The following is a 14,923-nucleotide window of genomic DNA, read 5'->3' as shown; positions in this document are numbered from 1 at the left end:
AGGGATGTAAAATCCTGTTTTAGTAAGTGTTTAAATGTAACTAGTTAACCAATTAAAAGAGGGACCAACAGGCAGGAAGCTGCTGAAGCTCCCACCAAGCTAACCATTCACATCCCTATTCCCAACCAAATGCAACTGTATCATGCTGCATGTGTTTTTTAATAAATACAATTATTGTGTTTTAAAGCAATCTTCATTCTATTTCATGAAAGCAAGCAAACATAGCCCAACAAAGCAGAGTGCATCATACAGACCAATCATAGTAACCTCCCAGCAATTCTGCCACTGTAGTCCCATTAAGAATTCATAGAGCTTTTTTATTAAAATTAAAACTTAAAGTGAGCACCATCCTCAATGATATACAATATGAATGACCAGTTTATACAACAAAACTAAGAGGCTCCACTTTCATTCAGGCAGCATTCCATTTTAAAAGGAGGAGCTCCCAAAACATTGAGCCTTTAATATATGTGCTGCAGTGAATTGCGTGCAAAGATGTCATGTTTAAGGAACACATCTACCCAGAGTATTAGGGCATAACAAGCTGAGGGGTAAATCTACTGCACTGTAGTGGGCTTTGCTCTCATTGGCTGTGTGGACTCTAGTACTGCACAGAGTAACTTCAAAAGTATGCTTTGACCTACTGGTAGGTTAAAGCGCAATAATGGAGTATGGAACTTATAGTGTGCAATACTATGCCAGACCTGAAGAAATGATATTTGAAATCTTGTCTCTCTCACCAACAGAAGATAAAAGATGTTACCTCACCCACCTGGTTTCTTCACTGCAATTGCAGTTAGTCTCATTCCTCTGTTTTCTTTCTATAATGGGCCCAGTTTCACTTGGAGAAAGAAAACACTAATTACCAGGCCCAGCTGAAGTTCAGCACTACTATATTCCTGTCCTCACAAACTTTGTCAGATGCATACTGTAACAATGCAATATTACCTAAAATTAAACTGTCTAACAATAAGTCTTTTGTAGACAAACTAAAACAATGTCACCTTTTCCTACAGTAAATAAAGCCAAATCTTATATTGCCTTATGGATCAGAGTTTTATATTTATACAATCTGCAGGTTTATATATATGTGATGAGGAAAGGTGCATCCTTTGGGAGCAACATGGAAAATTAAACAATATCACTGCATACACTATTAGGAAGAATGCTCTAATCAAATGGCTCTCACATCAATAGCTGCATATGGTATCTTACAGAAAGTGGAAAGCAGTTTTATTTTAAGAATGAGTAGTTGGCCCTGTATTTAGTTGGTGCTTTTCCATTAAATTTTCAGTTGGTGCTTTTCCATTAAATTTTCAGTAAGTTTTAACATTAATAATAACCCAACCAGCAAAAACAACCTAAAAGCAAACAAGCACAAGTAAAGACAGAATGTTAACCAAAAAAGAGAAGAGGCAAAAACTCTTCGCAAAACTTTTATTATCAAAATTATAAAATAAAATTTTGTACAGAAACAATTCATAGATCAGACTATCTAGTTACAGCATTTATTCATATAACATCCTCAAGATGAGCATTAAAGTCTTGACTTAATACAAACCTAAAAACTTAGCAACCCAAGGACAGGTATGTCAATTAGAAGGTTACCTGAATTATCACTGCACATATATTTCTAAAGTTCCCATTCATGAAATGAAAAAGATCAGTCTACGATTTTTGACCAAAAAGGAAATATTCACTCTAGGATGAATGCTATCCAAACCTTTGATTATACATTGGTTCAAGGTTTCACATAATTAAAAGAAAATGGGTGAAGGGGAATTTTCAGACACAAAATGAGAGTCATGAAAGGCAGTGGGAGTTGTTGGATGCCTAAATGCCTTTAAAAGTTTCACTCTAGCAGTATGAGGTGCTGAATTGTGGTAAGAAGTAAATATCACTATAGAAAAAAGCTGATGCATAAAATAGCCTTCTACCAAAAAGATTCAATTAGTTCTAGTTCAACAAAGCCAAGGTGATTCTAGTTAGGATTGATCTCATTTATAATATTACTTTCTAAGTCTTCATTAACTGTACAATAATTTTCATTGTTAGATTGATTCATACAACGTACTACTTTCCATTGCTTTAATTACACAGTAGTCCAAACTAGAGCTTTTCAACTTTAAGTCCTTGCTTTTAGCTGGACTTAAAGTTCATTAACCATGTCATGCAAAATAACTTTCTACAGCGATACTGTGCTCAGGATTAGGCCACAGCATGTGTGAATGCTACCAAAATATATTCAACCATTACATCTGCACTCCCAGACTATTACTTTTTAGCCTTTAGAGGAAAGGATTGCAAATCCCATTAATACCCTATTAGCCAGGATATGTGATTTCTTTTAAAAAGAATCTGAATCTGAGCTGTACTACATAGCTAGAAGGGTTTCATATAAGTTCCAACCTAACCATGGGTTTTGAAAACCACTGGGGCCTTAAAAAAAAAAAAAAAAAGAAAATTCAGGCTCCAGTTCCAAAAGGCTAGAGACCATTTGATCATAAAGTTCTGAAAGCAGTAAATATGATGATTTATTACATTTGATCAATTTATTCCATTTGCAATCTAATTTGTGATTGATTAAATAAGCTTCTCAAACTGACCGTATGCCTGTATCTCAAGTAGAAATTGTGTACTTACACTGTAGTACTTTCTCACTGTTGACCTTGCACTGATGCAGCATTACTTGGCAGCAATAGTGGAAACACTAATATAAACAGGATGCAGTCATTTTCCATCACCATTGTCAGCCCACATTAGGATTGCTACCATTGCTATTGTCAGTGGAGCTGCACTAGTACTAGTTCAGTGAGGAAAAATGTGGCTGCCCTAGAAGTTTGCAGCAATGTTCTATACTCACAAGGGAAAAGGAAGCTATGAACAGAGACCATCAAACTTTTGGCCCTCAAAAGTTCTCTCAGCTGTGCATTTTCCCATTTTGTCACACACTAGAAACCTTAAACTTTTATATTAATTCCTTATTCAAGCAGAGGGGGCAAAAATGCTGCTTTTTTACACTTCTGAGCACTGTATAAAACCAAACGATGAAAACGTGCCCACCATAAAGAAGTTTTAAAACAATCTCAATAAATTTTTAATTCTTTGAAGGACTAGTGATAATTTTGTAGTTGCTAATTTTATAACCGATCTATCATGACGCTTAACAGATTTCAGCTTCAATTGGCTACTGTTACTCTTCCTGAATTTTTAGAGACAGAAATTAACTAATTTCACCAGGCCAAGGTTTAACATCTATATTTCCACATAGGTCCATGTGAAACACCACAATTAATATTTTAAATGCATTTAATGTTTTCAATACTGTTAACTGTAAATAAAAACTGCAACGAAGACAACTGTCTGAACAAGACACTATCAGTTTAAAGCTGCATCAAGCTTCACCCTCTTGTTTCAGAGAGAAAGGCCAAAGTGGATGCTAGCCAGACTGCATAACAACAGGAAGGGGAAGAAAGCGCTTATCCAACAGTATTTAAAAGAGCATCACTGCCTGCAGCCCAGGACTCAACATGATCTGTGGAAGAACTACTGATTATCTTGGAAAACGTTGTCCCTTTTTACTTGGAAAAGAAAGAAAAGAAAATGCTGATTATCCTGGGATTAAAATCCAAAAGTGTTTGAACAATCAATTGCACACGAAGTGGGACATGGAAGAAAAAGCACACAACTGCAGGAAGGTGCCATTGACAACCCATCACAAGCTTAATCTTCCATTTCAAGTTCACGTTTCAGACTGCAAAATACAAACAGGAACCAGTTTTAGTTCAAGAAAAGCAGGTTGATCTATTATAGCATTTGATTTCTATTCAGTTTAGATACAGTTTGGAAGCTGTGGGAATAAGTATTAACTGAACTTTAATGCCAGCAGAATAAGTATTTAGCATTTACACTGTATACCACTTTACATACAAGTAAGTAGTCACAATTCCCATGAGATCATCTCAATTTCACAGATGACAAGTCAGAGGCCAAGTGGTTTACCTAAGACTTCCAAACAATTCAGAGGAGGAGCCAAGATTTCTCCATTCCTGGCTTTCAGACCTTTGCCTAAGCAACAACAACTGGGCTATGAAAAAAAAATAGCAATTACCTGTTTAAGTAAGCATGAACATTGTCGTAGCCATGATACTTGGCCAAATAAACCAGCACGCCAGTAGCACACCGGCCATCCCGCTGTCTGCAGAAGCTACAATTGCAGATTCCACGACAAGGTGGGCAGCGCCAGTTCTACAGAAAAATAAGACATCTTTTAAAGAAACTGAAATCTCAAGAGATTCATTGAGGTCCTACTCCTGCTGAAAGGTCCTATCAACCCCTTCCCGCTCTGGCTCAAAACAACTCCAGGCTGGCACAAATGCTGTTGAGATGCAAGTGTTTGTGAGGTACAAAGTTTTCTAAGGTGCTAGGCATCTTCTGTACTTTCAACAGAGCCATAAAGTGCACCCAAAATGTCCCCCTCTGTCTTCCAGACCCAATATAGTGACAACTGTCTCTCTGTTTAAGGCAGCTGGATGAATTCCTGCTCTGTTGCTTGATGTAGGATGAGAGGGAGCATTCCTCTCCCTACAACAGACACTAAAGCCAGACAAAAGAGAAACTGCTTTGCTCTGATAATTCAATAGCCTGAAGTTCAAGAATATGCTTAATGGCTGCACTGCTTCCATAATTGATAGTTATTACCATAGTAGTTATAGGAACAGTGTGGTGCCACAAGGTAGGAATGGCAAGGGGAACTTTAGAGGCATGGGCGTTCACAAAACCCTTACTCAGGGAAAGTCTTTTGCAATTAATTGCTGCTGGTGCTGCACCACTGTGTAGAAATGCTCACTGAAGCAGACCCTGAGAGTCTTCCAACTCCCAGGCGAGCCTGTAACCAAGCTCAGTCTCTCTCTTGCCCAATGACCCTTTTAATTATTTACACACGGTGGAACAGATCCAAGAGAATAATGAGAAGGATCCACCCTGAATACTCAACAGCCCACTGGTTAGGAATCACCTGGGAGGTGGGAGACCCAAATTCAAGTCCCTGCTTCATGAGATTGAGTGGGAATTTGATGCTTAGGTCTCCCATGCTCTGGATAAGTGGCTACCCACTCAACATTCTAGCATTTGTGAATCTGACTCTCCCCATGCGTTGTAAAAAAAGACCCTGGGCACTAGACTAGTTCAGGATGGTGAATTCCACAAGACAGTAGGATGCCCAAGAGCTCAAGTCTCCACTGTGAACCCCCCAACCATGATACTTTGTCTCATAGCTACAGTAGTAAAGGGCATTAAAACACAGCTCGCCCACCAACATCCTGATTTTAGCATTAACTATGATGCATCATTCCATGAAAAGGGCTTCCCTACAGTAAACAAGTTAAACCCCATGTCCATATTAAATTATCTTACTGGGTCCAGCAATGCAGTCCTGACATCTTCCCCATATCGATTGCGTAGACAAGGTCCACAGAACTGACCCCGCACTCCTACGCAGTCTGGGTTACGGCAGTTTGTCTTAGTATCGATGGTTTTTTGGCGACACTGATGACAAGTAGATCCCTACAACACAAACAGGAGTTCAGGAGACAAGAAAGCCAAGACCAGTAGGGTTAATTAACAAAACAGCACATTGACAACCAACCCAATCCTTTGCATCATGGTTCAGCCCTTTGCATGAGTACTTCTTCCAAGATTTGAATAACCCAAAAGAATTATAACAAAGAGAAAGCTAGCTTAGTGTACAATCTGCATTTCGCTGATTTGCAATACATATACTTACCATCACCTGGTTATATACTTTATCTCGAGCAGTTTCACAGATATTATCCAACTCTTCCTCTGTTATTTCTTCCACTGGACGTACGACATGAGGAAGAGCCATAGCACCAGGGCGACTTCTCCTGGGAGTTCGAATTTCCTGCTGAAGAGAGTGCAAGAATTAAAATCTAAGTTTTATTTTGTGGTCATAGCATTACCGCCAGCAGAAATCCCACACGAACAAGGGCTGAGAATTTCAAAGCAGTCTAAGGGATTAAGATGTCTATCTTCACTAGAATTGGCAGACAAGTATTGAGTTAATGGGATTCAGGTCTCCAGCTTTAGTGCTAGAAACATAACAAAATAAAAATCAAATGCTAATCAATCTTTTTTTTTTTAGTTCCTGATGAAGTAGAGAAAGTGACAATTTTTCCACTGAGACAATAAAAATAAAATGGTAATTGTGCAGCGCTCCCAATTTTTCCCATCCTCCACCAGTCTCAGTGTGGACATGAATGCTAGCTAGCTCTGCACGATCTCTAGTTCCATCAACAAACAGGCTGAGGCTACACATACCTGAATAACCATTACCGAATTATATTTTTAAAGTTTCCCCAATTAATGCTCTACCATAACAGTACAACACGTTAAACCTACCTCTAAGTATTCGTCAGACATCTTTCTTCGCCTCACTAAGCTGTACCTGTCATCTTCTTCCTCCTCTTGTAGAGGAGTAGGTGGTCCATCAATCAGGGACCTGGATCTGGTGTGAGGCCGAGAAATTCGGTCTGGGTTCCTCCTTAAAGCACTTTGGGGAAATGAGCTTCTTGGAGCCCGCTTTGGTCTCTGAAATTAAAAAAATGGGGGCAAGAGGCTTTGTTTAACTCAAAGGGAAACAAAAACAAAATAACTTTGTTTCTAGTACAAAAAACAGAATACAATTACTACACTGCAGGGTAAATTCAGCTCTGCCATTCGACAAACTATGGAAACATACAAATCCCAAGCTGCAGATGTTAGTTCCTATATAAGGAAGAAGGCAGCAATTCACCTGAGTAAATGTAAGAGTCTCGATGAGCTTAGACATTTTTGTCTGCTTTACAGAAAAGGATATATTTTCAGTAGGAAAATAATAATCAAGTAAGTAGCAATCTAATAGTACTTTTCAACATGTTTTACTTAGAAGGGCATGTTATCTTCCTCCCCATTTTATAGATAGGGAAGAGGCACAGAAAGTCATACAAGTGAGTCATTGGTAACATCCGGTGTAGCATTTAGGGATTTCGACTCCAAATTCTGTGACCCACTCATTGGGACATGCTGCCTCCTTAAGTAGATTGACACTGCAGCCCTAAAACATATAGATGGGTCTAAACCAGAAAATGTATTCAAGTACCTTCAAACTTCAGATATCAGAACTGAAGCTTAAGGTACCCACCCTTTCTTCATCCTTTGTGTAAATATGCATTTAGAAAGGGGTTTTGTTTTGTTTTATGGCTTTAGTTTGCCTTTGATATTGAGACTTCCAGGTGCCTATGACTGGATATGTTGTTCAGTTTTTACAGAACAGCAAATCAGAAAGATACTGCATGACTGGGATGATTGTTTTAACAAGTAATAAAATTCTGAACAAATGGACTTTGGTTTACTTGATCTATTAAGCTTTTTATTTGAAAGGGGTTTTGTTTTGTTTGTTTTTTAAATCAAACACTAGATTTACTCAGAAGACTGATATATAAGACAAAGAGAAATTAATTTCTACTTACTGGGCTGGTAGTTGATAACGATCTTCTGTCAGTGAAAATACCAGGGACATTTTTTAATTCAGCCATTAGTTTTGCTAGCTAGAGGGAAAACAAAAAAAATATGGTCTTAAAAAAGAGTTTGTGCTCTATTACAGGCTAATAGATTAGAGCAATTGCCTAGAAGTACAACTGCCTTATAGTAAATTCAGTTATATTCTTCGACTTCTACATCTTATCTTTATATCCTGGTGTCTGAAAGTGGGTTGAAAATTATGCTTAGACTTAATAGGCTTCCAGCCTAAACCAGAATAAGGCTTCAGAATACAAAGCTCTCTGCTGAAGAACCTATTTCAGTCCATGTATTTTCATGTGCCAGTGAATGTGCAGTATCAGGGCTCTAAATTTCTGTTAATGCATTGAGGTAACTTCCATTAATGTTAATTTATATGGGAGAAGAGAATTGCATCGAGATTAGAAATCAAGGACCAAAATGAACCGAAGAACTTCCTGCATACCTACCATTGCTTTGTTTTCCTTTATGTTTAAAGCTCTTTTCTCTAAGAATTTGGGGCCCTTTTCTTCAGAGTCAGAGTCAGAATCCAGGGCAGATGGCTTTATTTCAGGAGGTGATGCTATTCCACTCTTTCCCCTTGTAGACCTTCGAGTAGGAAACTTCATAGCCACTTTCAGAGGAATCGAGTGTCTCTCACGTCTCCTATACTGCAATTTGTTCTCAGCACGTAAATCATTTTTCTCAGCGTCTGACTCCAATGTCTATCAAAACCCAATAATGTAGTTTATGAATGATACTGAATTGTTGTATGGTTAAGTATGATAAGCACATTTATTTAAAAGGACACCAACTTGAAATCTGGTTGTTTTTTTAAGTTTTGGGCATTACTACCCATGAAGCCCCCTGACAAATGTTGTGGTTTTACAAAGGGCTTAAATACACAAAAAGATAAAGATTAGTTTCTCTTGTAAATTTAGTTAGTAAAGTATTTCAGAGAAAAATGTAGTTTGAGTTGGTATGCTTTAAGGATCCAACCCTTCAAGTTATTCCACGTGGGTGAACAAGACCCCCACAGCAGTTCTCAGTACAGTGTCAGATCTAAGTTTGTGAACTACAAAAAATTCAATGGCTAAGAGTACAACAATAAGTAAATTGTTACTTATTCATAGAATAATTACAATCCCAATTCAAACAGCCATTCAGATCATTATGATCTCAAATCTAGTATTTCGTCAGCTTAGTATTCTCATTCTGATACTCTTCACAACTGTAGTGAGATTTACTAGTGATGGCAATTAAGACAATGATTCCATTTTTTGTTTGCTTTTCCACTTGGTAACATGACTTATCTTACTTTCACCAAAATAAAGATGCTTCTATCTAGGACTAACCTGTCTAACAGATACCCTGCTGTGGACCATTAGTACTTCTTTTTCTACCTGTCAAGGCTCAAACTGACAATCCCTATACTTTTGTATTAAGCTTGATATGTAGATCTTGCTCATCATTTTCATGCTGTTATTACTTGTCCCCACCCTTTTCTTGAGTACAAGTTCCTGCTTTGTCACTGTTAGTTCTTTGTACGATTTTTTTATTTAACTTAGATGTGTACTCCTTCCACAAGAAGAACACCTACTCTTTTCTCTGAACATCCCTTGACATTATACTCCAATACCCCATGTTACGTGCAATATGAGTACACTGCTCTTTATAATACTCAGTATTTACTCTTGGGCTATTTTTAAGCAATGAGTGTGCTATAATATTTTGTAGTTAATTAAAAAGTAGAAAAGGGGGAGTTCTACCATCTATTGCTATTTTTACATTGCCTACAAAGTGTAGAATTTCCTGTACTATTTCCTGTTATGCTACACAAGTGCCATGAAGAAGTGTCATGGTAGCTAACAGATTCCACCAAATAGCCATCTTGTCCAAATAGTTTTAGAAGAAAATACAACATGCTCATGAACAGAATATATCCATTAAGCAACGTTTCAATCTGTATTAGTTAAATTTTAAATCTGGAAAAACTGTTTTTTCTAAACTAAACAAATTTTCTCTTGCAAGATATAATTTGGTTTTCTCCACATTGCACATTTACATGGTACTTACACATTTATAGATGTGATTTAAAATTAAGGAATGCTAGCTGGCAAGTGTCCTAGAGACTGTAGCATTTCAGTAATTAGTTAAACTTTAAAAACTAAGTCAGTTTTTAAGTCAGTTAATTTGCATATCTCACCAATACATCTTGAATCTCACTTTCTGAAAAACCGCAGAACGAATCATCATCTGAGGCCTCACAAAAAATTTTAGCCAGTTCTTCTGTGATACCTGACCTAAACTTGCGTTTCTATAAAAAGAATAAAAAACACTTTTTTAAAAAAGAACCAATTTTTCATGAACTATGCAGACAGAAAATTACATTTACAAGAGCACTACAAGAGAATAGCTTTTGTAACAAAGAAAACAAAATGGTTCAGGGATTTACAAATGGTTTCAGAGCTGTTACAGCAAATCATCAGGCATGTTAGTTTAAGCGACATTTCAAAGAATAGAATAAATAGCTAATCTGCCTCCAACCAATTACTACCTAGAAGCACAAGCAAAAAGTGAAATGAAATTATAGTGCATACTGTAGATTCATAGCTACTGTATAGAAATGTAAGCAAAGCAAGACACTTTAAATCACATGAAGCATTTGGGACATTTTCAACACAGATTCAGTTCTGTTTATTCATACACTGTACTTACAGTGTTTGCAAAATTATCAGAACCAAAACTGTCACAACTGTCATCAGATGATGAGGTTTCCATGGGGATCAATTTCATATTTCGGAATGTTCTGAGGTTCTTCTTTCCTGAAAGGTTTCCTTGCTGAAAGGGGAGGATGACAATACCATTAAAATGTGAGATTTACACTAGCTTTTTAAAGCGCGCTTATAAAGTCTTATGTGGTTGTGTTTTCAGATATGCCAGACACCTGTATCCATTCAGTACACTATCAACACTGAAAAGAGATAAGACAGTAGAGCTTAAAATTAAGTAGTGTTTCCGTTCTAATATATTTCTGGTCACCAAGTGATTTATCCTTGAGTATTATGTTTCTTCTTCTGACAAGTAGCATTTTTGAAAAATCCCACTAAAATAAATCACATCCCTTCTCAACAATGTAAAACTTGAAGGACTTTATGTGGAATCTTAAAATAAGTATCTAGAAATCACCACTTTTGTTTTAAATTTCTGAAACCAAATATTCATCAACTAATTTTTTTAAAAGCATAAAGTACCCTGGAAAGAAACAACAAAACAACTGCTTTAGGGATAATGGCTTATTATTTCATTAGTACCTTTTTTCAGCTGAAATTTGTTATCTTTTAATGGCCTTTAGAATTTATCTTTTCCTGAGAATCTCCCTTATCGTAAGTAACCTGATTCAAGGTTTTGAATTGTATACAGTGACCCAGGTATGTACCCATATTTACACACTACACAACCCAACAATTACTGCAATATGACCAGTCACTGATCTGTGTCATGCCAAGCAGAAAGAACTCTTACAGTTATTAGCAATTCATAGGTCAATCTCATTGAATCAAAAATATTTCATAAATTGGTTTAAAATTAACCAAAACAGAAGTTTATGATGTCTGCTCATATGTGATGTCTGCCTTAGGGATGTGAATGGGTAACCAGTTACCGATAAACTTCCACTCTGCAGCCTCTCCAGCACTTGCGCTGGTAGTTGGCAGCCTGGGGTGTATGGAAAGGGAGGGGGAGAGAGGCTGGGAATCAGCAGCAGATGGGGAGGAGGGGGTGCTGGCTTGCAGGCTGGAAGCCTGCCTATGGTTGGAAACCAACCCTCCACTCTCTGCGTGCCTTGAAGCCAGCAGCTGGGCAGAGCTGGCACTGACCCTGCCAGCAGCACAGCAGCTTCTCCAGTCTAGCCATTAAGGTAGGGGGCTGGAATGCCTCTCTATCTGTCTTCATTTAATCAGTTAACCCACCCCTCATTTCTGAACTTTGAAATTTGCACCAAAATATAACCCTGTTCCTCTCTTTCCTCACAATTAGACTAAGCTATTTGCTTCCACAGGGATCATGGCTACTCCTGCCAATAGAGAAGATAAGGCTATGTCCTTAGGCACACAGCTATAGCACTCATCTGAGGAAGTGGGTTTTGCTCAGTAAAGTGTACGATATATTAGTCTCTAAGGTGCTACAGAACTACTCATTTTTAAAAGCTAGAACACAGTAATGTTAACACTTGGTACAGACAGGGAAGGGAGTTTTACATCATTTTAACTAATTCTCCACAACAAAAAGTGATCAGTGGAATAATACTGTCAATCTAGCACCGTGGTGTCCAACACGGTAGCCACTAGCCATATGTGGCTATTTGGCCAGTTGAGTGTGGCTAGTTCGCTATAGCAGTAGCCACTATAGTGGCTTCAGAACTGGTTGGACACCAGGGACTAGCAGCTTCTACATTGGGATTTAAGTCAATTTAGCAACATCTCTCTCACCTTAAAGGTGATAACTAGTCAACTAACTTTCAAGTGTACACCAGTGCTTCCCCTATCACTCTATTTATCCTCCAGACTTTTACCACAAGTAGCTACTTCGCACTTTAATCAAAACTCCATCCTTTAGAGACTCTCTTCTTTCTCAGTAAAGATAGGTTTGCAGAGAAAAAGCAAAGAGGTATCAGATCAGTACCAAATCATTTTTTAAGAGTAGCATTCCAATATAACATTCTGTGGCTCACAGCATAATCAAAGATAAGCACAGAACAGCCTCAACAGTCCCTTGTATTCCACAACAATCATAATTCCTATTCCATTAATACCCTACTCCATTTGGAAGGACGTGAGTTTCAACTGTCTCCCCAAATTTTGCCTGTAGCACCTTTTTTGCAGACCGGCCATTGGGTCCTGTTTATACAGTAAGATGGAACCCTACTGAGTGTCTACCAGGCCTCCCCAACATGATAGCTGTTGTAGTGCCACAGGAAGAAGTGAACCTGACCACATTCACTGTAAATCCTTTCCTATATGATCATCCCAGAGGGCCGGAATTTGTCTGTCAGCAATGTGGTTGATACAGGGTTACTAACCACAAGGGTACCAAGCACAGCAAGACCTGCGAGCTACACCAGTGCAAAATAAATCCAGCAGACATGGGAGATTTGTTTCTAAAGAACAAGTATCAAAGGAGGAACCCGCTAATCTGTTCGCAGAAACAACACGGGAGTCCTATGGCACACTAAAGACTAAACAGATTTATTTAGACACAAGCTTTTGCGGACAAAACCCAACGTGGTGACATGTTATCTGGAGATATCCTGCAGTCTGCGATCCCCAGGGCGTTAGCCTGGAAAGCTCTTTGCCACCCAGCCCCTGAGAAAGCCGTAGCTTTGCATAGGGACACGTCCTACTCCAACTGGGGGACTGCAGTCACCACTGTTTTGATGGAGAGTGCAAGGCCCTTGTTTGGATTTTGGAAACGTAAAAGATCCCAGGCGGGCCCTCCAGGGCAGAGATGGGCTGTGGGCCGGTAGATGCACTCGGACAGAAACAGGGAGCAGAGCCTGGCGGGAGGCAGGCAGAACAGAGCACGGCGCGGGAGCAGACGCGCTGGCCACGCGGCGGAGCTGCCTTGCCACGTTCCCCAGCAGCCGGGGCAGCGGCGGCGCCGGGATGGGACAAGGGGGACACACGGGGCGTAACGCGAGTTTGGACGTGTCCAGGCGCGTCCCCGCCTGCGGGACCCCCAAGCCGGCAACCTCCACCCCGCAAACCAGGGCTTTCGCGGCGTGTTTGCACGGGACCGTGAGAAAGAGGAGGAGGAGTGGCTGGGCCAGGCGCCAAGACAAACACAGCCAAATAAGCCGCCACCCCAGCGAAAGCGCAGTCAGTGGTGCCTCCAGCCAGCCAGTCCCCGACCGCCGCTCCGCCTCCAGCGCCAAGCCTACTCCCTCCCCCTCTTTCAGAGCCTGCCGCTTTCTGCAACACCGTCCCGCTCACCCCTCTCCTCCAGAGTCTGCAGCTCACTCCCCAGTCCCCCTCCCCCTCCCTTCCTCCACCTTCTTGCTGCCCCCTTCAGCCAATGAGTGTAACTCACAGCATCCCCCCCACTCCATTAGCTCCCTGCTCATTGCACCCTCTGCGTACAATTCACTGCACCCTTTGCCTCGCTCAGCCCCCTTCCTCAGGCGCGTGCAACTCACTGCACCTTCTGCTCCGCTCAGCCCCCTTCCTCAGGCGCCTGCAACTCATTGCACCCTCTGCCCCCTTCCTTTGGGGCGTGCAACAATTCACTGCACCCTCTGCCCCGCTCAGCCCCCTTCCTCAGGCGCCTGCAACTCACTGCACCTTCTGCCCCGCTCAGCCCCCTTCCTCAGGCGCCTGCAACTCATTGCACCTTCTGCCCCGCTCAGCCCCCTTCCTCAGGCGCCTGCAACTCATTGCACCCTCTGCCCCGCCCAGCCCCCTTCCTCAGGCGCCTGCAACTCATTGCACCTTCTGCCCCGCTCAGCCCCGTTCCTCTGAGGCGTGCAACTTATTGCACTCCTGCTCCCTTCCTCCAGCGCACCCCGGGGCCCCGTTGGCCACTCACTTGCATGCCGAAGGGATCCATGCTACCAGCTATAGGGCGCTCCCTTGTAGCGGCTAGTCAGGTACCCAAGTGCGATCAGCGCAGCTTGTGCTTGCTGGACTGGGAGGGTCGGGACCCGGACACTGAAGCAAGCTCGCGCCAAACCAGCTCGGGACTCTCAGGGGGGCGGAGACTGGGGGCTCCTTTCCCGCGTCGGAGCCCGAGTCCTGGAAGGTGCAGGCAACACCCCTTCAGGAGGAGACCCCCTCTTGTTGCCCCCCATGCAACAGACAGCGTGCCCCTGTGAAGAGAGTAGTACCGGGCTCCGGGGAGCGCGAAGAGGGGGTCGAAAACTCCTGTACTATTTTTTTCCCGCCGTGGAGTTTGTGGTACTGTAAGGGCCTAATTCTGTGGCGCGAAATGCTCGCTATAGCAAAGCCGTAGTATTTGCATATGGGGAGGGGGAGGGTAGACTCATCTGCAAAGCAGTAGCCCTGGTGCACATGGCCTCCGCGTGGTTAGTTCCCAGTGCTACTGGGTGGAGGAGGGGGTCAGATGGGGAGGGACTGATCTTGCTGCTGCCCTGCACAAGGGTTTATCAGGACAAACGAGAATGTTTGGGCAGGAAACGTACAAACAGTGTAGGCACGTTTTCTGCTCCGACTATTTCATGCATGGAGAGTAGAGAGAGGATGGGAACCTGCAAGGTTATGCCCCATGCATCCTGGGCATTTAAAACGTGACTGCAGGCAATGTATAGCACAGAAATCAAAAGGCAGAACTGTCTTTTACCACATGCGGCTCT

At 41.2% G+C, this 14,923-nt stretch overlaps 1 protein-coding gene across 2 annotated transcripts; it reads right to left on the bottom strand.

Annotated features, from left to right (window-relative positions):
• Nucleotides 1–1,423: 1,423 nt before the first annotated feature.
• CDCA7 (cell division cycle associated 7) lies at nucleotides 1,424–14,441 on the bottom strand. 2 transcript variants are annotated; one of them, XM_075933643.2, is made up of 10 exons: nucleotides 14,140–14,441; nucleotides 10,276–10,398; nucleotides 9,764–9,874; nucleotides 8,028–8,282; nucleotides 7,530–7,607; nucleotides 6,421–6,609; nucleotides 5,786–5,923; nucleotides 5,416–5,565; nucleotides 4,112–4,248; nucleotides 1,424–3,754 (listed from the first exon to the last, which is right to left on the bottom strand). In XM_075933643.2, exons 1-10 carry the CDS (start codon nucleotides 14,158–14,160, stop codon nucleotides 3,724–3,726), a joined length of 1,233 nt encoding a protein of 410 aa, XP_075789758.1. In that variant the 5' UTR covers nucleotides 14,161–14,441; the 3' UTR covers nucleotides 1,424–3,723. The 2 variants fall into 2 exon arrangements, with proteins under 2 accessions (XP_075789758.1, XP_075789757.1); XM_075933642.2 differs by having other exon boundaries at nucleotides 5,786–5,926; nucleotides 14,140–14,426.
• Nucleotides 14,442–14,923: the final 482 nt, after the last annotated feature.

Source organism: Pelodiscus sinensis, chromosome 7 (genome assembly GCF_052426305.1).
Source record: "Pelodiscus sinensis isolate ZL-2025 chromosome 7, ASM5242630v1, whole genome shotgun sequence".
Taxonomy (NCBI): Eukaryota; Metazoa; Chordata; order Testudines; family Trionychidae; genus Pelodiscus; species Pelodiscus sinensis.
This window is presented reverse-complemented; position numbering and strand designations above follow the sequence as displayed.

Bases quoted from the DNA above. Each gene is read 5' to 3' on its own strand.
- CDCA7 (XM_075933642.2), bottom strand. From the start codon at position 14,160: ATGGATCCCTTCGGCATGCAA. The intron at 5,927-6,420 runs GTAGGTTTAACG...CACTCTCTTCAG, and splicing joins TGTCTGACGAATACTTAGAG to CAGGAAATTCGAACTCCCAG. The intron at 4,249-5,415 runs GTAAGATAATTT...ATTTTTCTGTAG, and splicing joins GGACTGCATTGCTGGACCCA to AACTGGCGCTGCCCACCTTG.